The sequence below is a fragment of the Neolamprologus multifasciatus genome, chromosome 20 (assembly GCF_963576455.1).
Source record: "Neolamprologus multifasciatus chromosome 20, fNeoMul1.2, whole genome shotgun sequence".
NCBI classification, from domain to species: domain Eukaryota; kingdom Metazoa; phylum Chordata; class Actinopteri; order Cichliformes; family Cichlidae; genus Neolamprologus; species Neolamprologus multifasciatus.
In genome coordinates this window covers 672,501-699,896 of record NC_140458.1, presented here as the reverse complement: position 1 = coordinate 699,896, position 27,396 = coordinate 672,501, and the positions used below count along the sequence as shown (strand labels likewise).

The 27,396-nt window shown below is 50.1% G+C and overlaps 2 protein-coding genes across 13 annotated transcripts in view; both read right to left on the bottom strand.

Moving 5' to 3' along the window:
- Window positions 1-84: 84 nt before the first annotated feature.
- On the bottom strand, window positions 85-17,759 carry tpd52l2b (tpd52 like 2b). 9 transcript variants are annotated; one of them, XM_085147416.1, is made up of 10 exons: window positions 17,554-17,759; window positions 14,505-14,662; window positions 13,406-13,554; window positions 12,433-12,492; window positions 8,047-8,094; window positions 5,633-5,734; window positions 4,234-4,260; window positions 3,644-3,688; window positions 2,389-2,437; window positions 85-2,038 (listed from the first exon to the last, which is right to left on the bottom strand). In XM_085147416.1, the coding sequence occupies exons 1-10, from the start codon at window positions 17,570-17,572 to the stop codon at window positions 1,952-1,954; spliced, it is 744 nt and encodes a 247-aa protein (XP_085003542.1). In that variant the 5' UTR covers window positions 17,573-17,759; the 3' UTR covers window positions 85-1,951. The 9 variants fall into 9 exon arrangements, 8 of the variants coding, with proteins under 8 accessions (XP_085003542.1, XP_085003535.1, XP_085003536.1 ...); XM_085147409.1 differs by lacking the exon at window positions 12,433-12,492 and having other exon boundaries at window positions 17,554-17,755; XM_085147410.1 differs by lacking the exon at window positions 12,433-12,492 and having other exon boundaries at window positions 3,644-3,685; window positions 17,554-17,755.
- A 225-nt stretch (window positions 17,760-17,984) lies between these two features.
- Window positions 17,985-27,396, bottom strand: part of trim101 (tripartite motif containing 101) — a 14,261-nt gene continuing 4,849 nt past the window's right edge. For 2 of the 4 annotated variants that reach the window (XM_085147400.1, XM_085147403.1), the window contains exons 5-10: window positions 26,273-26,350; window positions 25,425-25,678; window positions 25,207-25,331; window positions 24,074-24,297; window positions 22,540-22,669; window positions 17,985-20,743 (exon numbers count right to left, since the gene is read on the bottom strand). In XM_085147400.1, coding sequence (XP_085003526.1) covers window positions 22,583-22,669; window positions 24,074-24,297; window positions 25,207-25,331; window positions 25,425-25,678; window positions 26,273-26,350 — 768 coding nt within the window. In that variant the 3' untranslated portion in view covers window positions 17,985-20,743; window positions 22,540-22,582. The remainder of the gene's footprint in view (window positions 20,744-22,539; window positions 22,670-24,073; window positions 24,298-25,206; window positions 25,332-25,424; window positions 25,679-26,272; window positions 26,351-27,396) is intronic. The other 2 variants (XM_085147401.1, XM_085147402.1) reach the window with 2 other exon arrangements.

Below are 27,396 nucleotides of genomic sequence, written 5' to 3'. Positions count from 1 at the left end.
GTTTATTCAATTTACAGATTTTAAAGATGTGTCAGTAAATTTATGCACAGCAATGAAAGTGAAGACAAGAGATCACAGGGCACGTTTCATTTAAAGGAATGCTTTATTGATATCCAAACATTTACAATAAACCAAAATGTTTTTAATTAATTCACCATAAGCTTCCAAATCTGATCCCTTTAACGATCTACATGAGAGAGGCCCCGGACCCGAATAAAGCGTAAAGTCCTCAGTGAGCATGCTCGTGGTGTGCTGCACGTCCCAAAACTAAGAAGTCACTCACTCCATCCATCATCTACTCTCCAAAACAAACTGCTCGTGTGCAGCTTCTAAGGAGGAAAATTCATTTAGTTTCAAAATCGCATTTTTCTCACACTGACGATCCTCCTTTCCCCTGTGCATAAGAAAAATGTGATTCTTTTATTAAATAAATGACTTCAGGAGTATTTCTTGTAGTGTGCAGGAGTTTGTTTAATCTTGGCAAAGCGCAGAGACACTCGAGGAGACCCAGAGACACAAAGAAAGAGTCTGTAACAGATATTTCAGGATTGGCAACTTTTACAAAGAAGAAACCACCTCAGGAAAGCAAAGGAAAGAAAAACAGGAAGCAGCTAACAAATCATCTTCATCGTCTACCGTAATGATCAACACAAAGAATAAGGACGCACACAGAAGGCAGCAGAAACACCCACAGCGGAGACCCGCAAGACTGATGACAGGTCTCCCTCTCAGGTGTACTCACACGTGGCCGACCCGCCTCCATGCCCACTTCCGGTCACAGAGCAGTCGGACGCCACAGAAGCAGGATGTCTTATTAACGAGCCCGTCAGCACTTCCCGTAGCGGGCAGGAGTGATGTTGGCAAAGCACACAAACAAAGATTGGCACGGTACATGGCGTTTTACAAATGAAAAAAAATCTGAAAAAGTCAGAAGTTGATCTGCAGGCGTGGTCGCTTCTGTACAGGAAGTTACTCTGCAGGCCCGAACACCAGACGCGCCCCGTGTGAGTACACCACAAACACCAGGGCGTCCCGTCCTACACCAAACCCAGAGAAGAAGAAGAAAAACCAAAGGGCGAGGGGTGGGCGTGTCCCGCGGCTGGATCAGAGAGCGGGCGAAGCTTTTAACGCGAGTAAGGCCGACTGAGAAGCGGTGACATTCAGCAGGTAGCGTTCGCGGCGAAGCGTCGTTGAAGCGTCGGCTGCGCTCCGACGGCGACGCCAGTTTCACAAACAGGAAGCTGCGTTTTCAGCGACACGCCTGTGAACCGGAAACAGTTTGGTTACCTGTGTCGGTACGCGCCGATAAAGGTTACGTAAAAACGTCTGCAAAGCTGTAAAAGAGTTCAGAGAATACAAAATGGCTGAAGGGCTTTTTTACACAGCGGGGGTTTCAGGTGGGATGTGCGTGTACGTGGAGAAGGTCGAGGAGGGCGGGGGTTCCCGGGTCCTGACCCCGCCCATCCTCGTTCGAAGCGCTAACCTGTACACCTGCCTGCGTTTACACAGAGCGCGGCGGGGGGCGCTGTGCAGCGTGTGCTCACAGTGTGAATGCAGAGAAGAAGAGAGCACGCTCACCCACAGAGGCCCATATGATCCTCCTCCACCTGCAGAAGCCCCGCCTCCAAAGCTACACCCGCAGGAGGTTTGCGTGTTTGTTTTTTGGATGAGTATGAACACAGGGGACGGGGTTCCCTCCAAAATAAAAGCCGTCAAGTTTCAGAAGGTGACATCTTTTAGCGCCTGGTGTTTCGCCGCGTGGCCTCTGAAACATTGACGGGTTTGAAACAGAGGCGGGGCTCGGGGGCGGGGCTGTGCACTCTGCCACCAGCTACAGAGCGAGCTGCTGAGGTGGAGGTGGAGGTGTGGCTCTGCGACGAGGTGGTAACAGTACAGTCTAAGGTCGTGAAGAAGGTGGCGGCGAGGAGGTGGTGGAGGAGGGAGCGAGTGTTCAGAAAGACGGGTTCTCCTGAGTGGGGGTGGTGTCGGTGGGGGAGCTGACGGCGTCTCCATTTCCTCTCTGACCGACGACCTTATACTGAAGAGAGAGAGGAAGAGGAAACAGCTGAGGGTCAGTGATGCAGTGAGCGCGTCCCTTCATCAGCTTCCTGTTTAAAGCCTCGTCTGCCTCACACGAGGAAACAAACCTGAAACTAAAGAACTGACTTCCTGTCCCACACTCACGGAGCACCGTGAGCAAAAACATGCAAAGAAGAAGAAACTAATCGAGACTGGACACAGAACATGCTGCCACCTTGTGGTGAAACTCCGCATTAACCTTTGACCTTTGCTCGTCCTGCAGATATCTGAACTAAATGTTCAACTTTGATCCTTTTCCTCCAAACACTAAACTTTGCTACAGGTTGACGTCTCCAGACCTCTGCTCACCTTCAGGTTCCCCATTTTATCCTCAAAGGACTTGAAGGTCGGAGAGTTTCTGCGGAGCAGAGACACGAGGTTAGAGTCACAGGATAACACCGCCACGTCAAATCTAACAAACATCATTTCTTTAATAACAACGCCAAATCCAGAAGTCAGGATGCCGTGTGAATAAAAACTGAACGGGATGATCTGCAAGTCTCGTAAATCCAGATTTGATTCACAGAAAACTTTTGAAGGAGAAAATGAACCATTTCAATAAAGTTTGACTTTGATGGCAGCAGCACGTGTGTCAAAGTTGGGACGCGTCGACAAAACACTGGAAACCAGTTAGAGAAACAGCCGGAGGAAGATGATCAGCTGATCAGGTGACCTGTTTGTTGTCTATGCGTCTTTTTGGCTGCTGTTACAACCAAATTTCCCCTTGTGGGACAATTAAAGGATTATTTGATTCTATTCTATTCTATCAGCAGCTGGGTCACATGATCGGGCAGCGCTTCACCAACCTACAGCAATCCTCACTCTGGACATGACATCATCTACACACCATGACATCATCAGCATACTCCGAGGACCTGGAGGAATCTCTGTGATCAGTGCACGGGCTCAGGGACGCTTCCAGAAACCGCTGTATGCGAGCGGCTCGGCGTGCAGTCCACACGTGCAGGTTACAGCTCCATCACGTGGAGGAGAAACCACGCGTGACCACGATGGAGAAATGGCGCCATCTGCTCTGGACTCCTTTAAGACTGATCTGAGGTCAGACCATCCAAACATCCCGTCATGTTTTATGTTTTATTGTGAATCAAATGAGTTTCTGAGATCTGCAGACTCACAGCAGCCCGACGTTCTGGGTCATAGATCAAATATTCAATCATGAATCAACAAAAGCAGCTTTAATAAAAACAAACACGTGTTTGTGTCGTTTGTTTCACTGCAGACGAGCTGCCACTGTAAAAACAAACAAACCGCAGCAACGTTTCATTATTTCACCGCAGCGTCACAAACTTCAACACAATAACAACTAAAATCAAAAACTTTCATGTTGCCACGGAAACATCAGATCAGCTGACGGCAGAGTCGAATAAATTTATTCGAATAAAAGTAGCCAATAAAAACCTCCACCTCATTTCCTCACATCAAACCAACCTGGCAACCCACTTCCTGTTTTATTTAAAGGTGTAACCACGCCCCTAGGTTTGAACGCCGTCAGTGAGCTGATGTTAACGAGCACAGACAGGTACAGGTGTGTGTGTTACGTTACCTCATGGCGGGCATACTTATCGAGTGGCGAATGGAATAGTTGCTACTTTGAATGCGTTAAAGAGAAGAGACAGAAAAGCAGGTGTTACAATGCAGGAAGCAGTGACACACACGCACGCACAGACACACACACGCACGCACAGACACACACACGCACGCACAGACACACACACGCGCGCACACACGCACACACACACACACACACGCACACACACACAGTCTGACGCTGAAAGAGTTTTCCAAACATCCTCTGCACAGCTGGAACGCCGAGCGTCGTTTCTTTAACTCGTTTACTTTATTTTCAGCTCGTATCATCAAAACGTCTTCCTGTCAGGCTGGCCAATCAGAGCACAGCACTTTAAACTGGCGCTGATACATGAACAGAAACATCAAACTGAAATGAAGCCGTCTCCACAGCAACCTGAGCCTAGCATCACTACAAACTTTGAATTCAACTTTATTGACACAGCACAAAGTCACAACAGCAGAGGCACTTTAAAGGGTCACCTGACCTCTTAGTGGACCAGTGCTGCGTTTACATGATTACAGGTCATGTGACTGACCGTGTGAGGACGACATGTGGAGGCTTACCTAAAGGAGTTAGAGAACGGCAGAGCTCTGCGGGTCAAACCAAGGCAGCGGTAAGAAGGAGAGAGAGAGAGCGTGAGGCAACACACACACAGGTGAGACATCAGCAGGTACATCAGTAGGGGCGTGTCTGATCACAATGTTGCTCAGCGCCTCGTCACACACGGCGGGGAAAAACAATGATGATGATGTCATCTGCTGGTGCGAGCAGCTCAGCCCTCGCACGGCCAAACATGAGCTCATCTTGTTTGACAGGAAGTTCCTGGTGCCGTCACAATAAAGGAGCTCAGTGATGATAAATGTGTGTGTGCTGAAAGGCCACGCCCCAAAGGAAGGCAGGGGTTCATACTGCAGGAGCGTTATTTACTTATTTGTTATGAGCTATTTGGCTTTGGCGGGTCGCGGGGGCAGCAGCGTGAGCTGATGTTAACTGATGTTACTTTATGGTGTCATTTATGTTTGTACAGCACTTTTAATCACAACACCACTGTTGTGATTAAAAGTGCTGTACAAATAAATAAACTAAAAACAGGTCAAAAATGAGCTGTGGCGTTTGTGTTGGCGTGTGATGGAGGCGTGTCCTGTCCCTGATGCGTGCAGTGACCTTCAGGAGGAACAGAGCGCGCTCTCACGTTTCTTTACACTCACGGACGAGGATCACGTGAAACAGGCGACGAGAGAACATGCAGGAGATACAGATACCACCAGCTCATGCAGGGACACACACACACACACACACACACACACACACACACACACACACACAGGGTGTCACACACACACACACACACACACACACACACACACAGGGTGTCACACACACACACACACACACACGGTGTCACACACACACTCCTCGTGCCTATGGTACAACAACTTTTCTCCGTGCCCCTGGTACACTGCGCAGAAACTCCCGTTTCCTGGCTCGCCGTCACACTGCTGCTTTACTCACACTCAGCACTGAAGCTGGGTAACGAGCCAATCACAGCAGTGAGGCTAACAGCTGCAGGTGGGCGGGGCGCGACCGGAGATGAAGTCAGAGCTGCAGGAAGAAACGCGTGGCCGGGTTTAACCTGGTGACGGTCTGAGGCGGGCCTCGTCCTCGCCAACGCGGGGGCTCAGAGAGCGGGCCTGTAAACTGACCCTCACAGCAGGGTCGACGCTGTGAGCCACGTTAACGGGCGTCGCCCGAGCAGCGCTCGCACTCTGTCGCTCGGGGAGCTAAACCCACAGCAGAGCGGCGTGCAGACTCAACACGCCACCTGATTTAAACGATCCACAGACTGCGTCACCAGGTTTGCCCAGCAGGGGACAGTGTAAGGATGGGTCCACACGTCCCCGCTGACATTTGTTCCTGCAGCTGAGCCGGCGCGGTGGCCATGTTGGCTCTGTCGCACTGTACCTCATGTCGCCGATCTTCTTGCTGAGCGCCGTGCCCATCGTACTCAGAGCCGCGGTCGTCTTCTGTCCGGCCTGGGAAAGCGTCTCCTGAGTCTTCTTGTACCTGCAGAGAGGAGGAGCGCAGAAGCAGAGGCGTTAGTGTTGAGCTGCAGCGCCGCAGACACACAAACGCACCACAGTGTTAGTGTTCACACAGCCGCGACAGGAAGTTAAACACAGCAGAGCGTGCGCCCTCTGGAACAAACTAGAAACAGGAACCCAGGAGTGTTAGCAGGCACGAGTCAGCCGGCAGGAAGAGCTTATTTCAGTCTCGCCTCACAGCACGAGGAAAACATGACAGGGAGGCCGATGGCTGGTCACGGCCAGCGGCGAGCCGAGCACGTTACAGCGAACAGAGCCACACTACTGGTCTGATGATGTGCAACACCGTCCAGCAGAGGCAGCAGTGAGTCCGTCCCCTCAGGCTCATGTTACAGCCTCACACAGTCTGTGGATCCGTAACTTTAAAGGCTTAACGTTCGCATCGTGTTTGTGCTGCCGGAGCCTTTTTAATGAGGTCATGTGACCAATAATATGGCTGCTGTGAGGTCACTGTAACAGAGCGCTGAGGAAGGCGGAGCTCCACTTTAAGGATTTTATGTTGATGTCACTGATCAGCAGGAGCTCGCAGTGTCCATCTACGGTCCCGAGACAAGAACCTGAGGTTTATCGGGTCCAGACTGAGGACGCTTACCGACAGAAAACGTCCAGCAGCAGAACAACTGTGGAGGCCAAACGCTTGTAGCAGCTCAGAGAAACGCAGGAGCTAAAGTTCAAATATAACTAACAGTTTACTGACAGCTTCACCTGACCAGCTGTGAAAACAACAGGAAGTCCGCGGCTTGTTGTCCTGCAGTCGAGCTCCTGTTTACCTCCAAACACCTCTGATCCCAGCACGGACAGGACGACGCGTACGGCAAACAGAACAGGCCGTGCTCTCGCTGCTTCCACGCACAGCAGGCGTCTGTCAACACTACAGCAACGCAGCACTGAAGACGTCTTGTGCGCGGCCTGACGGCGCGCGAAAAGTTCAGAGCTGGATTGTTACTTGCAGAAAGTAATTTGGTTACTTTTGGGGAAAAGTAAACATTTTTAGAGCAACAGCTCTGACAGCTGCGGCTCGTTGGTGCTTCGATCCCCGGCTACTCTACTCTGCATCTCAACGTAACCCCCGGACCCAGGCCTCTGTGAGGTCCACCAATAGGAGCACAAAAATCTCAGCCACACACACCCACAGCTCGTTCCTCGTCTACGCACGCGGGCGGCCGACAGCTTCAGCTCCACGCCGGCTTCACGGCCAGGAACAAGGAAAACTGCGAGAAACCAAACATTTCTGATGTGTCAGCCTGGAAAAGCAGCCGCAGCATTAGGTCATCAGGAAAAGCAGCATCTGTGACCTTTGACCTCCACCAAGGAGCAGCACAAGATGAAGGAGGATTATGATAAACTGAATCATGCAAAGCTACTCTACTACAACCCAAGAAGAAACAGCTGGAAACGAGACACAGGTCTGAGTTTGTTTTCTTTCTCAACCCACAATCAGCAGCTTCAGTAACACTTCCTGTAACCCCGGGGGGGGCGGGACTCCAGGCCTCGAGGTGTTAGGTGTCACCCTGGGTCAAACAATCAGTTCAGGCCTCTGGAGAACTTCACCACATGTTGAGGAGGTCGTTCAGCCATTTAAATCAGCTGACATGTCTGAAAACCTGCAGGACGCCGGCCCTCGAGGCCTGGAGCCCCGCCCCCTCGAGCCCCGCCCCTGCTGTAACCCTAATATTAATAAAACATTTAACCCTGTGATGTCATCATCTTCTGCTTTTTTTTTTTTTTAACTGTTGAACCTCTGCACTGTTGCTTTTTCCAAACCAGACTGGGCGCTGACGATGACGTCGTAAACAGAGCTCCGGGTTTCTGCTCGCAGCTCTACGCGTGCGCCGTCGTGTGGCGCGTCGGAGGGTCGCTCTGGACGAGCTGACTCCACCTGAGCGTCACTGCAGTGAAGAATAAACGCCACTGTGTCCGTGTGACACTTACTGTAATCAATAATCCCTGCCAGACGTGCATGGCGGTGACGCTTCACTTCCTGTCAGCTGTAACTTTGACTGTTTGAACGACGTCTGTTTTAGATTAATAACTGGAGGAAATGTGGTCAACATCGACAGGCCCTTTGGATATTTTTGGTTCAAACACAAGTGTAACGAGGAGGCTGCAGCTGCGTCCACAGCAGGAAACGTCTCCTCGTCTCGCTAGCAACAGCGCGAGCGCCGCAGCGCCACAGAAGCAAAAAGAAAACAGAAACTTCCACAAATCCCAAAGTGAAAGAAACCTTAACTCATCTACAGACAGACAAGAGCACAAAGACGAAGGTCAACTCACGCGTCAGAGTGGGTAATGTCATCCAAAGTGGCCGAGGCGGACAGATATCTGAAGACACAACAGCAGGAAAATCACACAGAGACACACAGCACACGTCAGCTGAAAACGTCCAAAACATGCTAAAAGCTGCCGCCGTGTGCGGCCGCACAGGAGCGCCCACTCTGCTGAGCACACGGAGGAAGTTTAAAAACGCCGCCGCCGTGGATCCAGAGCTGGACGTTCATGATAACATGTTGATGGAAAAGAAAATTCACATTTAATACAAATCTGCAGCATAAAAACCGCCAGCGGAAAAGAACGCGTCACAGAGGAACAGCAGTTACAGTCAGCGCGTCCATGTTGGCGGCGGCCCGCTGCGAGGGGCGGGGCTACAGCAGGGTCCGGAGCGCAAAGCGAGGTTGCAGGTACACAGGTAAACACTCAGCGTGGAGTTCACAGGAGTCACACAGCTGAGGGCGGAGCCAGGAAACAGGAACGCCACCCTGACCGAGGAACCTACAGGTGTGTGCGTCTGTGTGCGTGTGCGTCTGTGTGTGCGAGTGTGTGTGTGTGTCTGTGTGTGTGTGCGTCTGTGTGTGTGTGTGCGAGTGTGTGTGTGCGTCTGTGTGCGTGTGCGTCTGTGTGTGTGTGTGCGTCTGTGTGTGTGTGTGCGAGTGTGTGTGTGCGTCTGTGTGTGTGTGCGAGTGTGCGTCTGTGTCTGTGTGTGTGCGAGTGTGCGTCTGTGTGTGTGCGCGTCTGTGTGTGTGTGTGTGCGAGTGTGTGTGTGCGTGTGAGTCTCTGTGTGCGTGAGTGTGCGTCTGTGTGTGTGCGTGAGTGTGCGTCTGTGTGTGTGCGTGAGTGTGCGTCTGTGTGTGTGCGAGTGTGTGTGCATCTCTGTGTGTGTGTGCAAGTGTGTGTGTCTGTGTGCGTCTGTGTGTGTGTGCGAGTGTGCGTCTGTGTGTGTGTGCGTCTGTGTGTGTGCGAGTGTGTGTGTGTCTGTGTGTGTGTGAGTCTCTGTGTGCGTGAGTGTGCGTCTGTGTGTGTGCGAGTGTGTGTGCGTCTCTGTGTGCGTGTGCGAGTGTGTGTGTCTGTGTGCGTGTGCGAGTGTGTGTGTCTGTGTGCGTCTGTGTCTGTGTGCGCGTCTGTGTGTGTGCGCGTCTGTGTGTGTGTGTGCGAGTGTGTGCGTGTGTCTGTGTGTGTGCAAGTGTCTGTGTGTGTGCGAGTGTCTGTGTGCGTCTGTGTGTGCGAGTGTGTGTGTGTGTCTGTGTGCGTGTGAGTCTCTGTGTGCGTGAGTGTGCGTCTGTGTGTGTGCGAGTGTGCGTCTGTATGTGTGCGAGTGTGTGTCTGTGTGTGTGCGAGTGTGTGTGCGTCTCTGTGTGCGTGTGCGAGTGTGTGTGTCTGTGTGCGTGTGCGAGTGTGTGTGTCTGTGTGCGTCTGTGTCTGTGTGCGCGTCTGTGTGTGTGCGTCTGTGTGTGCGAGTGTCTGTGCGCGTCTGTGTGTGTGTGTGCGAGTGTGTGCGTGTGTCTGTGTGTGTGCGAGTGTCTGTGTGTGTGCGAGTGTCTGTGTGTGTGCGAGTGTCTGTGTGCGTCTGTGTGTGCGAGTGTCTGTGTGCGTCTGTGTGTGCGAGTGTGTGTGTGTGTCTGTGTGCGAGTGTCTGTGTGCGTGTGAGTCTCTGTGTGCGTGAGTGTGCGTCTGTATGTGTGCGAGTGTGTGTCTGTGTGTGTGCGAGTGTGTGTGCGTCTCTGTGTGCGTGTGCGAGTGTGTGTGTCTGTGTGCGTGTGCGTCTGTGTGTGTGTGCGAGTGTGTGTGTCTGTGTGCGTCTGTGTCTGTGTGTGCGTCTGTGTGCGCGTCTGTGTGCGCGTCTGTGTGTGTGCGCGTGCGTCTGTGTGTGTCTGTGTGCGTCTGTGTGTGTGTGTGTGCGTCTGTGTGCGAGAGTGTGCGTCTGTGTGTGCGTCTGTGTTGCTGTTTGACTTTTTAAAAGTCAGAATAATTGTTGTGACTGTGGGCCTGTTGCCTGTCGTGTTGACCTTTGACCCAGCCCACCAATCAGAAACGGGCCTGTGCAGGTCCCGGTTTAAACAGCCAATCACAATGAGCCGTATCCTGCGTTCCACTAACATTCAAACACCTGCGCTGGTGAAGCTGCTATTGTGGTTGCCATGGTGATGAGACTTTTGGCCGCTCAAACCCGAGACCGCAGCTGTGAGCGTCAGGCGTCAGGAAGGAGGTCGTTTCTGCTTCCCCCGTGGTCAGCGTCCACTCAGTCCACAGAGAAACCTGTCACTGCGTGTTGGTGATCACATGATGCCGTGGAGTCAAAACTGGACTCAGGCTCATTTTAATCAGCTCACTGAACATTTCACCCATTTCTCTGAAGCTCTGCGATAAATATTAACCGCAGGGACAGGCTCCACCCCCCGCCAACCTGATACGGATCAGAGGACGGATGTGATGACATTAAAACTCTGATCGGTGAAACGTGACACAGTGAGCTGCAACATAAGGTCGAATCCAACGCACAACAATCCGATTCCGACCTCGCAGACAGCCTGAGTTATTTTTACAGAAACCGGAGCCGCCCCGCGAGGCCAGCCTCCGCCCACAACTGTCCCCGCCCACTGCACGGACCACATCAACCCACACGTCTCCACTGCCTCCGGTTTACTTTGGGACAAGACGCTCAGTCAGCTGATCCACAAAACGAGGAAACGGGAAAAAGAGAACATCTAAAAATATCCATGCGGCCGCGGCGTGTTCATAACTCACAGCGTCTGTGCGCGCCTCGCCAGCCTGCCCGTCTTCCTGGATATCACGTATCATGTGACTAAACACCGTCTCTTCCCCTCCTCTCACATTCCTTTCCTCCCACTCGTTCCTGCAGCAGCGCGTCCCAGCTGCCCGTGTGGTTGCAGACACGTCTCCACCTGCATTAGAGTAAAATCCACGCCGACTGCACGCCTGCGGCGGACGAACGACCACAAACTGACACAGACAGCGCTCGCCGACGTGCTGGTGTATTTATGCGAGCAGAACAAACATCAGAAACTCGCCGGTGCAGCTGCTGCTGCTTGTGAGTCAAGCACGAGTCAGCAGCGCCGCCCCGTCAGGTCACGCCAACTATCCGAGCGAGCTCGCCAATCTGGTTCATTACAGAGGAGGAACCTGGAAACGTCCAGCAGCCTCAGCAGCCTGGCGGGAACGTCTTTGCTCTGCTGGCACAGAAACGTGTCCCTCGGACTGACCCAGACTGGAAGTCGTTTTAGGCGTCAGCCGGGATCGCCCGGGGTCAGATGGCGTGCTTGAGGCTCTGAGTGATGCAGCAATTCTGCACATGCTCATTGGGAACGACTCATCCTCTGTGGGGTCTCCAACTCCACGTGTCCGAGAGCGCTGTCACCTTTAACGGGGTTTTTGGACGTTAACGTCAACCGTAAAAACACCCGTGGCGCCAACGCCAAGGCGTGTCTGCGACGGAAGCCGCTGGCCTCGGGAGACACGCCTGCAGCTGTGTGGTGAATAACCACGGTCCGACAAACGAGTCGCGTTTTACCCTCACTGGGTTTGACTTGGAAACGTTTCACAGCTCCGTCCTGCCTCGCACCCATCTCCATGACAGCACGGCGGCGGTTTCTCCCCACGCAGCGCGTTTACTCCAGCTACAGACACAATTCAAACCAACATGGCTTCCAATCACCAGCAAAGACCTTCATCGTTCAATACCTGCCTTTTATTGAAAAGACAAACATGTGATTACTAAGCACAATAATTACACATGGACACAGTGACCACGCCTCCTTTAGAGCCACATCAGGTGCGTTTGGTTTCTAACAGCGGGGAACAATGACTGACTGCAGTGAACAGCCTGTGACAGCAGAGGGGGGAAGGCTGTTGAAGCAGGAGAGGACACATCGTCACATCTGGAGGAAACACCTGATCTCTGAGAGGAAGTGAAGGAATCCTCGCCACACTGAACCTTTAGCTCCTCCACAGAGAATAACCAAACACACTCAGGTGAGGCGGCTCAGGCCGCTGTGGTCGGGACGCCCACCACCTCACAGCAGAGCACTCACTCCAGCAGCTGCTGTCCGCTGACACCACGGTGCACGCTAGCATCACACACTCAGTCCTCAGTAACTGGAGCTCAGCCTTCTTCCTGGTCTGTTAGTACAGAAACGTCACAGCAGCCATGTTATCGGTCACGTGATGTCATTAAAAATGCTCCGACAGCACAAACGCGGCGCAGAGGTCCAGCTCAGGAACTGAGACTGAGCTGACAGCTGCAGGTGAGCCTCTGAGCAGCTCCCACACTACACCGCTGAAATGTTCACGCACACGTTAGAAGCTGGGTGCAAACGTCAGAGCGTGAGAGCGCAAACAGAGCGAGCAGCGAGCACGGCGTAGACTCACAGATCTGAACGGGTCACCCGCTCGTTCCACTCGCCCAGCGTCTCAGCCGTTCTCACGTAGCTGCAAACACACACACGACGGCGTCAGCTCAGCCTGAATCACACTTCAGTATAACCCTTCCTGTCATCCTGAGCTCTGTCTGAAACAAGCTCCGCCCCGTATAGACCCACTTTCTGCTGATTGGCTGCCCCTCACAAACAGAAGGTTAGACAGCAGTGACTTCTCCTTCCTTCAGGAAAGCTTTGCTGCCATTAAAGCGCCGCTGCGTATGAGCGCGTCAGAGATGAAACTGCCTCTGCAGCTTCTGTTTCATCTGCATGATGCAACGTGAAACCGGATGGGTCAGTCTGCAGCTCGTTACTGCCGGCGCCCGCAGGGACTCGCACACACCCTCACATCCTGTGCCAGAAGCTCCTCTGGATCACACCTCCTCCTCAGGATCAGGAGGTGTGATCCAAACCAGGTGAAGCTGGACTCTATGTGCAGATGTGGCTGTGCATCTTCAAAATCAAGCCGAGGCCTTCAACTTGTTCAGTTTCTTCTTTGCAAACCAATCAGGATCCAGAGACTCCGACTGCTGAACAACAGCTCGTCTCCTCACCTGTGGGAACCTCCCAGCCTGACAGCCCCGGGGTTCAGTCTAAGATACAGTTTTGGTGACGGTGGAAGGAAAAACTCCCTTTTAACAGGAAGAAACCTCTGACAGAACCAGGTGAGGAAGCCAAAGCCATCAAACACATGAATTTAGGCTAATTAAACGCGACGCCATCCAGAACAAATCAATGTTTGTAAGAGTCCAACCTTCGGTCCTCTTGTTATTCAGAGCTGAGCTGAAGGCTGTGAGATATCTGCTGGGACTGAATGGAGCCCTTATTTGGTCTAAGCTGTGGAGAACATTTGAAATGTAAAGCACCGAGCTATAAACAGCTCTCCGAGGACAGCCTGAGCTCCCGGCGCATTCACAGATACGTACGCGTTGGAGGTCTGCACGTCCTGCCAGCTCCTCGTGAGGTTCTGTCTGAGTTCGTTGAGCGGGTTGAGGCCGAGTTTCCTCTTCAGCTCTGCGGCGTGTCTCTCTTTGGCGCACAAAACCTGCCGCAGGGTGTTGATCTCCTCCTCCACCTGAAACACATTCAGACTTTGTTAAAACAGGAGTTCAGCTTTAAATCCAACTCCACAGAAAGTCTCGTTATTTGATGGAGAGACCGTAAACACTAACGCCGAAGCATTAGGAACAGGTGGAGCTGCTGCAGAACACCACCCTTATCCACCCCTCAAACTGTTTTCTGGAGGCTTGGAGAAAGCCGCGTTCACACAGGAAGGAAAAAAACTTTAAAAACAAACACACACTGGCAACACAAAGGGGGCGGGGCAAATAAAAATTGTTCTCAACTGTAGCGACTACCAGTGAGAGCTCAAGATACTGCTGTGACTTATGAAGTGGTAGTAACTACATTAGAAGGTTACCTAGGTAACCGGCACCCGGTCCATTAGCGACCGCCGAGTCTGGGCGTCTGATCTCAATAAAAAAAAAAAACCAGCAGGCTCAAGTGGCGATCGTGGCTCAAGGGTTGGCAGCTCATCTTGTAACCACAAGGTTGCCGGTTCGAGTCTCGGCTCCAACAGTCTTGGTCATTGTGTCCTTCAAGACACTTCACCCGTTGCCTACTGGTGGTGGTCAGAGGGCCCGGTGGCGCCAGTGTCCGGCAGCCTCGCCTCTGTCAGTGCGCCCCAGGGTGGCTGTGGCTACAACGTAGCTGCCATCAGCAGTGTGTGAACGTGTGGATGACTGAGTGTGAAGCGCTTTGGGGTCGCTATACAAACACAGGCCATTTACCATTTTTATTTCAGGCTCAAGTAACGGTTTAACCACAGAGGCGTAAACGCAGCGCTCATGATGTCATGACTGCTCAGTGAAACCTTTCGCTGTAATCAGTCACCTGACACTTCATTTCAAAACTCCTGAGCTCCAGTTTTGGATCCAAACACTGCAAACAAACACTTAAAGAAGCCCCGCCCCCACCACACAGGTGCTGTCAAGCACCTGGGATCTCAGCAGGTGTGGTGTGTACCTTGGTGAGCTCGGTGCGGAGCTCCTCCGCCTCCTCCTCCGTCAGGCCAGGTGGAGGAGGGTTGGCTGGGTTCGCCATAGCGCCCTCCACGGGCACGTCGGCCAGGCTGTCTGTGCGATCCACGCCGAGAGCTTTGTTAGGAGAGTTCAGGTTGATATCTGCGAGGAGGAAGAGGAGGAGGAGGCATTAGAGACACTCAGACCATGCTGAAAGCAACAGAGGCGCGCGCGCGCACACACACACAGGAAAAGGCGAGTGCTGGTGGCGGCTGATATCAAACAGGAAGTGGCAGCAGAGAGAGAAACTGAGTCATGCTGGAACAGAAGGACTGGGAGGACTGGTTCTGATGGGCGTAGCAGCTTGTGGACCAGTGCGGTCCAACACGGAGGACCTCTGGCGGTGGACGTGAGTCAGCAGGAAACGCTGACGACCCCGGTCAGACCGGCAAATGGTAAAAATCAGCAGGATGACCCTGTGACCTCCACCCGTTTCATTTAAACCAGGATCCACACTTGAGAAAAAATCTCACTGATGTCCGACTGTAGAGACGACACAGACCACCATAACGGTGACCTCACAGGTGTGTCAGCCAATGAGCAATGGCCTCAACGCAGGTTTACCCGCATTTACAGCACAGCCAGCTGCGCCCAATAAATCCTGACTCACGGTCGAAGAGCAGATTATTGTACGATTGGTGCGTCCGTCTGAGGCTTTGTCACAGACTTTACTGGGCGGGGGCGTGTCGATGGACAGATGGCAGTCAAAGTGATTCTTATCCAACGCCCCCCGGTGCGTTAAAGTAACACTGTCCCTGTGCTGACAGTCATAATGCATTAAATCAGGTTTCCCATCGCACAAACACCCTTTAATGTGTGTGTCTGCGCAGCTACACTGACCCGAGTGTGGAGGATTCAGCCTCCACAGCCCAGCATTTCAAAACAATGCACAACAACATCTGCAATTACAGAGGCACAAAAACACCACAATGTTCTCTCGATGCTCGCCGGCAGCAGCAGCATTCATGTCGTTACTGGAGGGCGTCCTTCCACACTTCCTGGTTACAGCAGCAGTGCTGACACAGCGTTACAGCCAGACCCTCGGCACAGTGAGCACCTGGGCAGCGCCTTCAAAGGAACATTTAGTCACAGTATAAAATGACTTTCTCCTGTTTACGTGAACGCCATAGCAACGACATCACCGTTCATGTAACATACAAAAATGGTCCTGCTAGTGTCACAGGTGGGGGTGGGGCTACGACTGGCAAACCCCCCACTCTAATTTTGAAAGGTCAGTCGCTGCTGTAGGGGCGTTCCCAGTTTACATCACTGCAGCGGGAGTAACAAATAAAATCAAAGTTTCTTCCACCTCCACGTTTGCTTACACCACCTGACTCAAAATGGTCAAAACATTAAGAACCCCCAAAGGATTTTACTGACCTAACACAGCAGGGACCAGACATCAGGCTAACGCCCATCAGAGTATTTCAGGTAACTCTGACAGGGTCAGGTGGGCAGCATCAGGTGACGCTGCCTCAAAGGGTTTCTCAGTCAGTGTCATCACTGTGGGTCTGTTCCCGCACATCGCTCCATGATCCCCCTGAAGAGTCATTTCCTAATCCTTCCTGCTTCCAGCTGTGGTCTCACTTCCTCACTGCCCTCACAGAGAAACCGTGTGTGTGTGTGTGTGTGTGTGTGTGTGTGTGTGTGTGTGTGTGTTATCAGCTTCATCATCTGATGTGGCAGCGGTCTGACCAGTCTGCAGACGCTGAGCCGTGTCCTGCATGTGAACCACACCTTCCGTAAACTTCTGCTGATAACACGACACAACAGCTGCTGCCTCGCCCTGTGAGCCAGCAGCGACCGAGCCTCGTTCCTGAAGGCCGACCCAAAGCAGTCAGCAAACTTCTTCCTGCTTCATCGGGTAGTTACCGCGGGGTCCCTTCACAGACTCGGACGTCCCTCTTTACCCGCCCTGCTGCGCACAGACGAGAGGCAGCAGTAACCTCTGCTCTGAAAACGTCCATTAGAGCTGCAGAGCAGCGCGGGGAGCTCACAGAGAGAGGGCCTGCACGGCCTGCAGGAGCCGACCGAGGCGTCATCAGGTCACCTCGGATCCTATTGGCTCAAGCATCGACGCAAGACATGTCTGTCCCGTTTATTCCTCACGTCCTGGGGTCGTCTTACTGAAAACAGGCGTCTTCACCTGAACTGATGTTGAAAGTTTAACAAATCTGGGTTTTTTGAGCTCGAGTAAATTTAATCCCACTGACAGAAAGGTGCACGTGCTGGCTTTATTAAAAGCAGATGACCAATAGGAAGTCATTTCCTTTTTGTCCTAAAACCTGAATTCACGCCTCACCTTAAAATAAAGACAAAGATCCCTTCACAGTCTGACTAAATGCTGCTTTTAAGGCTGACCTATTCTGCACTTTTTCTACTCTTCCAGCTGTATGATGTCATCACGAAAAAGAAAAGCTCCGCCCACCTGCTGTTTAAAACTTCCCTTTGTAAGGCTTATTCTGATTTGTGAATCATGCTAAGCCGCCCTGGCAGTGTGAGAGAACACAGCGTCAACACAACATGAAGTTGTCAGTCTGAAAAGTCAGTGATGACACAGCAGCAACTAGCATGCTAACAGCCAGTTAGCTGTGTCCACCTGACAGGAGGGGTCGGTGACTCACTCAGGTGAGGCTCCAGGTAAATACAGGAGCCGCCGCTGCTGCGTTTGTGGCAGCCAGCCAATCCTACCTGGAGTCTGAGCTGCTTAAACACGTCGGCAGTGTCCGTAAACACGGAGCTCCGTTTTTATTCTGATTCAAGTTCCACTCAGCGGCTAACCCACAAACCCGAGCTCAGAGCCCGGGAACCGGGCCTGTTTCCAATGTTCGGTGATGTCCCAGCTTCGTACAGTCAAACCGGGCTCACACAGTGGGCTGTCGGCCGTTTATGACCGATTAAAGTGGTTAAAGTATCCGCTGAGAGCCGCTCTGCGCACTCTCACACTCGGCTAGGCTAGGCTAGCTCCGTGCTAGGCTAACACTCAGCGTTACCTTGGCTGGCGGGGTCCATGGCGTCGCTCTCTCGCGGATTAAACTCCTCTTTCGAAGATTTAAAGTTTCAGGTGGAGCGCAGCGGACAGCAGAGCGGCACACTGAGCACAAACCGTCCCGACTACAGCTTCGCTGACAGAAAGTCGTCGACAAGAACACACGGGGAGCAGCAGCTGTTTATCCCACGGTCCGTGAAATTAACGCCAAACAACAGAGGCACATCCGGCGGGGAATTTCAAAATAAAACTTAGATTACGTTAGTGCCTGGAGGCGATGACTGGGAAATATTTATTGATGACTCCTCTATTATTTTATTAAGAAATAGTGGATTACCTGCCTCGGAAATTTAAAAAAAAAATCCATTATTGATATATTCATCAGTGTCTGAGTCTTCACATGTTTTTTAACAGTCCGAGTACAATTCTGAAGAACAGATTACACGTTACATTACCAAACTGGCAGAAACACAGTGAACCAATCACACTAAGGTGTGTCATCACTCTGGTTAAAGGTGTTTTTTGTAACAACCCACTGTAAACTTTGACCTGCAGGGGGCGACACGGCATCAGCAGGTTTTTTATTTTATTCATTTATTTTAGCCGCGTTTCCTCCGGATGCTGCTACGCTTTTACCTGCTAAGGTCACCCTGACTCACTGCTCCGTCCTGTGGTACAAACACGAAGGTACAGCCCAGGCCTGTTCTAACTCCGGCTTGCATCACCACATCACAGTGCACAGATGTTCTGGACGTGAAGAGTAAGCAGATGTTTCTTCTCGATTTGTTACACAGCAGTTCTGAGATTATCTATGACACACACACAGGTACAGTGCTTATCAGATTCACTGCACACCTGTCATAACAACAAGAAAAGACAAACATTCATTTTAATTTCATATATATTTAATATAGTGAGTCGTGCCTCTTTAAACAGGAGCGATGGATTTCAAACTGAACTACTGACTTTAGTCACAAACCTGAGCGAGCACTGAGAGCAGTCACTACATTCAACCTCTCAAATGCATGTTTGTGTAAATAAATGTAATTTAGCATCTTAATCAAAAATAATATTGATGTACTTTAATATTTTTCAGAGCTTGTGCGTGCTCGTGGGTTACCTGTTACAGAAACAACAAATCACAACAACAGATGCCTCAGGTGCTTTTATATTGTAAGACCTACAATAACACACAGAAAACAATGTTTTAATAATTAGCATTACTGTTAGCTGTGGCAGAAACCCGGCTGTGAGTGGGCCTCTGCGTGGACTCCAGGTGACAGATTTACTTTAGACCAACGTGTTTTTAAATCATGACGACACATTTTACAGCAGCAAAAACACAAAAACGTCACATTGACCTACAAACACACCGTCAGAGAGTCTGACAGGTCTGCTGAGCTCTGATTCATACTAACTGAACACGCCGTCTCATTTCTCATGTGGCGCTTTAAGGCAGGTGTGCTTTTATTTCTAAAGGGCAGTCATCCAAACAGGAAGTGGTTTCTCCTCAGCACAGCTGCAAAATGCTGCTGAAATACTTTGGTTTGACACTTTGTGTTTGTCTGTGGATGGAAATGCAGAACAGCTCTTCTCAGCACGCAGAGCGTCTCCAGCCTCGGAAATCTGACCGATGTGATTTTTAAACTGTGAGACTCTCGTCGCCCTCATGACACGCGCGCAAACACCACGTCCGTGGATTTCAGTGATTCTTGAGATAAGCGACAAAACATGTCCGCCAGATAAAACCCAATTTTGGGGTTAAAATATGCATACAAGTGTTAACCCAGCTGACTCAGAGACAAACCAAGGCAATGTTTACACAACAAAAGTATGATTTTGTGTTTTGTTATCCAAATATATTTACTTTAAATGGTTCAATACATCACCAGTACCCTAAAACCCCACTGTCCACAAGCAGGTGTGATGATATTAAAATAGAGAGAAAATTAACAGTAATGTAAAATTAAACATCACGGCTCTCGTCACTAAGTATTTAAGTCAATACCTTATATAACATCAAAATGTACAACTGGAATTTATTTGCATATTTTAAGTGATTAAATTCGTGTCCAGAGTTTTTGTCAACACCATCAGATTTTTAAAAAAGTACAAAAAAATCAGGAATGATTGTGGGCAGCTTACACTCTGAGGACCCCTTTACCACTTCCTGTTCGATACACATGCCATGGTGAGTTTGTTTGTTTTCATTTCATTTATCATCCCTCATGATCTTCCAATAAAAATAGTTAATTTTCTCAATAAATGTGTAATTTTCATGCTGCTAAATATGATTCTTTCTTATGGAGATTAAATACAAGCTTCTGAAAATATGTACGACTGTAACTCTAATAACAAAAAGCCAAAACAATCTTACTTTTAAACCTGGTATAATTAGTTTGAAAATGTGCATAAACAGTAGAACAGAGAAGCTGCTAAAAGTCAAAATAGCTGAAACACTTAATTTAAAATATACATTTGTGCATTTCTTTGTGTCTGATGGTGTTGACTAAAACGTTGCATTTCTCCAGCAAAATATAAATTATTAAAAATGTTACACCTGGAGACCAAAACATGGTGAGACGGCCAAAACTTATAGTGTAACAATTAAATGTAAATACAATTTTGAAAAATCCAGAAATATTTTTTAGAAAATTAAAACCTGTTTTGTCTCAAATCTCAGGAATCACTGATTTGTCATTTTAACACCGAGAAACACGCAGAAACTCAAAGTGTCCAAAGACTGAATGAGTCAGTCATGAAACTAAATCAGAAAAGTTATTATTTAAAAATCAACAATGAATATGTGAGAAGCATCATCATCATCATCATCACGACACACGCACACGCACATAAATGTGTCACGCCTCCTCGGCCTGTGAACCTCGTTATTTCTCTGCCTTCACTTCCTGTCAGGTCAGCGATCATCTGTCACACTTTCTACAAAAACAGCCCAAAGATGTAATTTCTCAGGCACAATTTCAAAATAAGAGCCCAAACAACCAAACATCTCTCAGAGGAATCCCCCCCCAACCATCCACCCACCGCCTAACTCTTGTTGTGGGTGGGGCTCAGCCAGGAGAAAAACTGGGCAGATGAGGAGGAGGTGGAGGCAGCGATGGGAGGGCCGTGGGTCTCCCTCCTGGAGGGACAGCAGGTGGAGGTGAGCGTGAGCAGTACGAGTCTCCTGAATCCTGCAGATTAAGATTTCAGATTAAAAGATGGTTAAAACGGATTTGGCTCTCTAACACACAGAGACGACCAAGACGTCACCTGGAAACTCACCTGGTGTCTCATACCTGAGATAAACTTCCTGTTTGCTCCAAACTATTTTAACTATCCTGTCCTGATGTTCAAAATGGTGACCTTTGACCTTTGACCTTTCTATTTCCAAACTTACTTCCTTCTGGATTTGGTTGGTCTTTGGCTGTGTCCCAATTCAGGGTCTGCAGCCTTAAAGGCAGCATTTTAAGGCCGATTACGTCACAGCGACGCGACGAAGGCTGTCCCAATTCAAAGGCTGCTCGAAATGCGGCCCTCAAATGCGTCCTTCATTTCCCTGAATTTTAAGGACGTGGCGGTGTAGACTTCATGGCCCAACATATCCCAGAATGCATAGCGCGGCAGTGGGTGTGGATAATTTTGCCGAAAAAAACGGCGGATGAGGGGCGCCCGAAGAGTAAACTTTAAGTAAGTACTGAATATTATGTCACTTATTTATGTGCAAATGTTTAATAACGAAGAACATTAAAACATTACTGTTGACCACATGTCAGCAAAGTCATGTGACATTAGTGACGTTTGTACTAACTTGGTTTTAAAGCCTTTACTTTAAAATATACGGCGTTCAATAGCTGAGCTTAATCAGAGAATGATCAAAGCTCATGTAGAAACAAACAAATGAACAAAAGATTTTCTCCTTCATCTCTGTCAAACAAAGCTGTATGAAACGTTTCCAGCTGGTAGTATCATGGTTGCTAGGCAACCTGGGCAGCGTGACAGAGGCTAGACCGTCCCATTTCACAAGCCTCGCACTTCCGGCCTTAGCGGTCTTTGAGTACGCGGCCCTTGAGGATCGTTGAGGCTGCAGACCCTGAATTGGGACACAGCCTTTATTTCCTCTCGCTCTGATGTCACGATTACAGAATGTTACATTATATTATTTTAATCTGCATGAATGAACCTTTAAATAATTATAAACAGTTTTTCTTTATATTAAATCAAGTGTCCGCAGAGCTGAAGCAAACTGGCCCAAAGACATGTTTCAGATGATTATTATGAATTCAATGTTAGAGCAACATTAATGACAGACATGTGGTGGGAGAGAAATTTACTTATTTAATAAATGTAAATGTTTATCATAAAGAATAAAATTATGCTTTAAGCCTGAATAAAACAGTGATAATGCTCCTTTTTTATACTACAGAGAATTAAAACTGTCATTACACAGACTGACCACAGGGTGTCAGCAGAGCTGTGTCTCCGCTCCTTGTGTTTATTAGAGAATAAAGTTTAGCGTCAGTCTGCAAGTTTGTTTCTTTGTAAGTTTCTTTGGCCTTTCCCACCACGCTGCTGTGCTCCAGTCAGTACCACAGTAATAGTATTAATAGTAAAAGTACTGCGGTAACAGTGATAGTAGTATTGGGGTAAAAAAAAAAAGTAAAATAAAAAAGAATAAAGTTCAAATAATTTTATTATTATAGATTTTTTTAGACAACCAGTGCTCGCTTTAAAATCAAATTTGACTGACTGTAACCTGATTTCATTTATTTGTAGTCGCTGTGATTTTAAAGTGTTTCTGTAAGAAGCAGAATTATTATGTTTATAATAAAACGCATCAGTGATCGTCTAAAAGTAAAGATGAATTCATCTTTACTTTAGTCTGACCAAAAAAATCCTAGAAAAGCTGTTTTTATCCTTTTAAAACAAAAGTATTCTGAGTCAGAGTCACATGCTTTTCACAATAAAAGCATGCCGCAGGTGAACATACCTGAGCTGTGCGGCAGTGATGTTCGTGCGGCTCCGTGTGGCGTTTATGTGCAAATAAAGCAGCCGACGTAAGCCCACGCCCTCTGCAGGATGACCAGGAGGGCGAGCAGGTAGAAGAACAGTGTGACAGCCTGCAGGTGGAGAGGAGGGTGGAGGAGGGATGAGGAAGAGGATGGAGGTGAGAGGCGGTGGATTATTTCCTAACTCTAACGAGCCGGCTGAGCGGCTCAGGTGGGACATCTCCACCTGTTCATTCAGGTGTAGCTGTGCTGCCCTCCTGCTCCCGTACACGGAGGGTTAAAGCTCTGATTTTTCCTTTTTCCATATTTAAACTGATGTCTGAGGGCTGCAGGTGCCGGCGGCAGGCGGCTGCAGGCGCCGGCGGCAGGCGGCAGCAGGCGCCGTCGTCACGCTCGGCTCGCAGAAACAAAACGAATAAAAAGAGAAGAAGCAGCTGTGGAGGTGGAGCCATATCTGTGGGTGGGAGCAGCGTGCAGAGCCTGGTCCATGATGATGACGAAGGATGACACTGACCTGAGAACGGGCGTCTTCAGCACCTCTCGTCTCCACGGTGACGTCAGAGCCTTTGGGTTTCTTCTCGTCGTCCTCTCTTCCTTTCGACGCTCCAAACTCGCCGTCTCTGCTCTCCATGTGACGCTTCTCCTTCCTCACAGCTTCATCCTCCTCCTCAGCCTCACCCTGAGCTCACTCAGCCGGCACCAGTGACGAGCATCCTTTGCTTCCCTTTCCTTCGGCCTCGTTCAGGTGCTCCTCAGCGGCCTCGGACAGGTACGCCCAGCCCTCCTCCTCCTCGTTCTGAGGTTCTTCTGCTGGATCTTTTGAGCAGATATGAGAGCAGATGGAGACTCATGGAGGACAGAGGCAGCCTTGTGGGAGGAGATCTGGAAGCTGAGAAGGAGAAGCTCACAAAGCGAGGAGGAGGCGAGCAGGGAGTCCAGGATCTGTGGAGGCTGCAGTTGGATTTGACCCCAGCAGCGTGAGGTGAACCCGTCCTCGCTGATGCATCAGTGGACCCCCATCAGGGTTTGTCCAGGAGCTGATGGGCTGAAGCCAGCTGTGCACCAGCCGGGGTAAAAGTCAGCATCCTCCTCTTCATCCATCCCCTCACACTGACAGGTGAAGACAGTTACCTGTCGCTCGCTGTGTTTACACCTCCACGATGGTTTTGGAGACCTGCAAATGTTCTCTTAGTAAAACATGCATTTCCTGCAAACCCTGTATATAAAAGATGGACACAGACTCAAGCCCATTGGTCAGTGAGGTCCAGCTGTTCACGGTTTGTAGCATTTTGAAGCCTCATTGGTAACGTTTCAATTGCCACCATGTTGGTTTTTGTTTCAGGAAGTGACCATATTTGGACAACCTTCATGATGGCGTCTCACAACGACCCTCAGCTCTGACTGTTGGCAGCTCTGAGGCCACTGATGGACTCTTTCATCAGGTTATATGTTAGAGAAATTAGTTTACAATCAAGTGTAAAGGTGAGCGTCGTTAAAGCAGCTGTGATACTCTACCTGCTGTGTGCTCATTCCCTCCTGCCGCTCGCCGCCCTCTTTAGCTAGATCGGCGGCTGCTTCCTCCTCTCCCTCCGTGACATGACCCGAGTCCAGCTCAGGAGTCTCCTGCTCTGAAGCCTCCTCTGCCGCCTGCTGGTTCTCGTTTGGTTCTGTGTTCTGGATCAAAGAGGGTTCTTTTGGCTCTGGGTCCAGCTCTGGTTCTTCAGGAACATCCTTCACGGCTGGAGAGATATCACAAAAACCATGATGCTGAGGGAGGAGGAGCCAACATCACAAAGGAAATAATGAGACGAACTGATGTAAATGCAACACGAATAATACGGTGAAGTAAACATGTTTATTTATTCATCATGTACTTCCTGTTTCATTCTTCTAGTCCACGACTTTTCTCTCCTGCTTCGCTCCATTTTCTGTATTTTAGAAGATTTCAGAAAATCTGAGCATGAACAGAAACGAACAAAGACTTAAAAATGGGCGGGGTTTTATAGAAGTGACCTTTAACGTGCACGCCCACGTCTAACGGCTGGACCAATGAACACTGCTCACACGAGTTCGTCCTTCATACTCGTCATCATTATTGTTTAATTCTTGACGTGGCTCCTGATGCTCTGCAGCAGCTTCCCTGTGAGTTATTCTGCCTCCTGTCAGGACCTCCAGGACCAAGCTTGGCGCCTGCTGCGCCTACATGTGAAGGCGCCGCCCCTCGCCCTCGATGTTAAATTAAAGCACGTGTCTGTATTGTGGAGATAAAACGCTGCAACCTGATTAGTTTGGTAACCCGCTGCAGCTGAAGACACCCGTGTTACGCTGATCGTAGGGAAGCACCTGGGCAGGTGATGACAGCTGACCTCCTGCATCCTCAGAGCGTTGGTGCCAACATGGCGCCGCACACTGCGGTTCCTCTGACCGATAACACGGCTGCTGTGAGGTTACTCCAACAACAACCCGTAACCAGCTCATTGTGCAGTAATGTGCTCCAAACAGAAGCCACACCCACAGCATTTAAACCAATCAGAGGAAAGGCACTTTAAAGTGGGAGGAGCTAAACAGGAAAGATGGCTTCTGTAGCCTTTGTGTCATGCAGAGCTGTGTCGGGTTGGCGAGGTGGAAATGAGCCGAACGAGTCGAACCTTTGATGAAGTCGATGCTCTTCAGCGCCCTCTCCTGCTCGCTGAAGTTAAACCTGTAACGACTCAGGCGCTCGTAACCTGGTCTCAGCGTCTCGGACGGACCCGAGGCACTCGCCGCCTTCACCCTGAGGACGGCGAGGAGGTATAGGAAGCAAAAGAAGGGTTGGTTAATGCTGACGAAGTGAAGGAAGGCGTGAAGAATATTTCCCGTCACTCACTTTGTGATCATCTCTGCTGAGCTCTGAAAGAGGAGGAGGAGACAAATGAGCCGAGTCAGACTCGTCACCGCCGCACACAGGAAACGGGAGTCGCTCACCTGAACAAAGGCGGCCATGTCGGGCTCTTCCATGCTGCTCGTGGCGCTCTCCGCCAGCCTGCTGTTGGCTGCCATGCTGTCATCATGGCAACGCGCCAGCGCCCGCGCGTGGCCCGTCTTCTCCTCTTGCTCAGAGCTGATTCGCTGCGTCATCGCCTTCGATCACAGTAAACACAAACGCTATGAGGCGTGACCATCGTGTTGAAACAAGACGTGATACAGAGCTTCCTGTCACAGACAGCAGACGCAGGAACGTTCACCGCAGACGCTCCAACGTGTTTGAGGACACGTGTCCTCATCCGAAGGACGTTATCCTGATTACGTCCCTCGGACGAAGACACGACAGAGCAGCAGGCGGGTCTCTGCGTGGTGACAGCGACTTTCTGCTCGGGACTGTAAAATCAGTTCCTGCTCACATCGTTTACAGAGTGACGTCAGGGAACTGAAGCAGAAGCAGTGATGGAGGCGACCAAATAAAAGAAGGATTTGTGAGGTTGCAGTCGTCTGATTGGGTCTGCATCTTTCAAAAACAAAAACGTACTTTTATTGGTGCAAAGTCCAAACAGGAAGCTCACTCCTCATGCAGACACACTGAGGGTAACCAGGGACACACAGCAGCCACAGGGGAGGAAGTCACACTGAAGACAAAGCACAAGCAACACGGGACTACCAAAATAAAACAGGAAACCTACGGCACACATTTATAATTTAAAGTCCCGACATCACCGAGGACGAGGGCTGAACTCTGACCTTCTGTCTTTCCTCCAGGATGGAGAACATGCGGCTGAACTTCTCGCACACGCTCTGTTTCTGAATGCTGCAGTTCTCCTGAGGAGCAACGACACAGGAAGTCAGGTCTGACGCAGATCAACCACGAGGCTCGTTCACGGACTCCTGACACTTTGAGTACATTCCTCATCTTCGTGCAGACTCTGCTTCATCACATGCTTAATAACTGGATCTGTCGTGATGTGTGTGCAGGTGTTAACGAGCAGCTTTTGTGCAGATGTTCTGCAGCTGCAGTCTGAGGAGCTCGAAATCACAACAGCAGTCGTCTCAAGGTGCTTTATATTGTAAGGTAGACCCTGCAATAATGCGTACAGAGAAACCCAACAATCATATGACCCCTGTGAGCAGCACTTTGGCGACAGCGGGAAAAACCTTTTGAAGGAACCTCCGGCAGAACCGGGCTCAGGGAGGGGCGGGGCCATCTGCTGAATTGACAAAGTGAAGAGATGAGCAAAGGTGTCATGAAACGATCTGAAACACGTCTCTGTCACGACCTGCGGGATCAGCGAGGAGCTGATCATTATGTTCGCTCTCTTTCTCTGCTGGGGCGGACATCATGGTGGTTCACGCCCTCGGCCCACGCCTCCCTGTACTGGAAACACCTGGACCTCATCAGGACCAGCCGCTGGATCGTTGTTAAACTCCCGTCAGTAACAAGTTCAAGCCAAAGTTTCTCGTGCTCGTGCAGAATATTAACGTGCATTTGTTTGTATCGAGATTCCTCGGACCACGAGCAGTGTGTGGAAGGAGCGTCACAAAGTGGAGAGAGAGGTTGGAGAGGAGCGTGTGTGTGATTCCTCTTTCCCAGATTCCTGGAGGTCTGCTGTCACGTCTTGTATACAGCACTATCCCCGCACAGCCTGTAAATACACTCGGTGAAGAGATTGTAAATAAACTTTCATTGTTAACTCGCTACTCATCAGTGGTGTGACCAGCGGGGTGGCCTGGGGGGGCACAGGCCACCTCCCCAACCAGACTGGCCACCCCGAAGCTAAAACAATGAAATTCAATTAAATATCCAATGTACGATTATGTTTTCACCGTGAGGCTCAGATATCCGAGTGTAAGTGAATGCAGCATCGGCT

Coding starts and splice junctions, on each gene's coding strand:
- tpd52l2b (XM_085147416.1), bottom strand. Junction 8,095..12,432: donor CGGGTGACCCGTTCAGATCT/GTGAGTCTACGC, acceptor TTGTGTCTTCAG/ATATCTGTCCGCCTCGGCCA. Junction 5,735..8,046: donor GACATTACCCACTCTGACGC/GTGAGTTGACCT, acceptor TCCTCTCTGCAG/GTACAAGAAGACTCAGGAGA.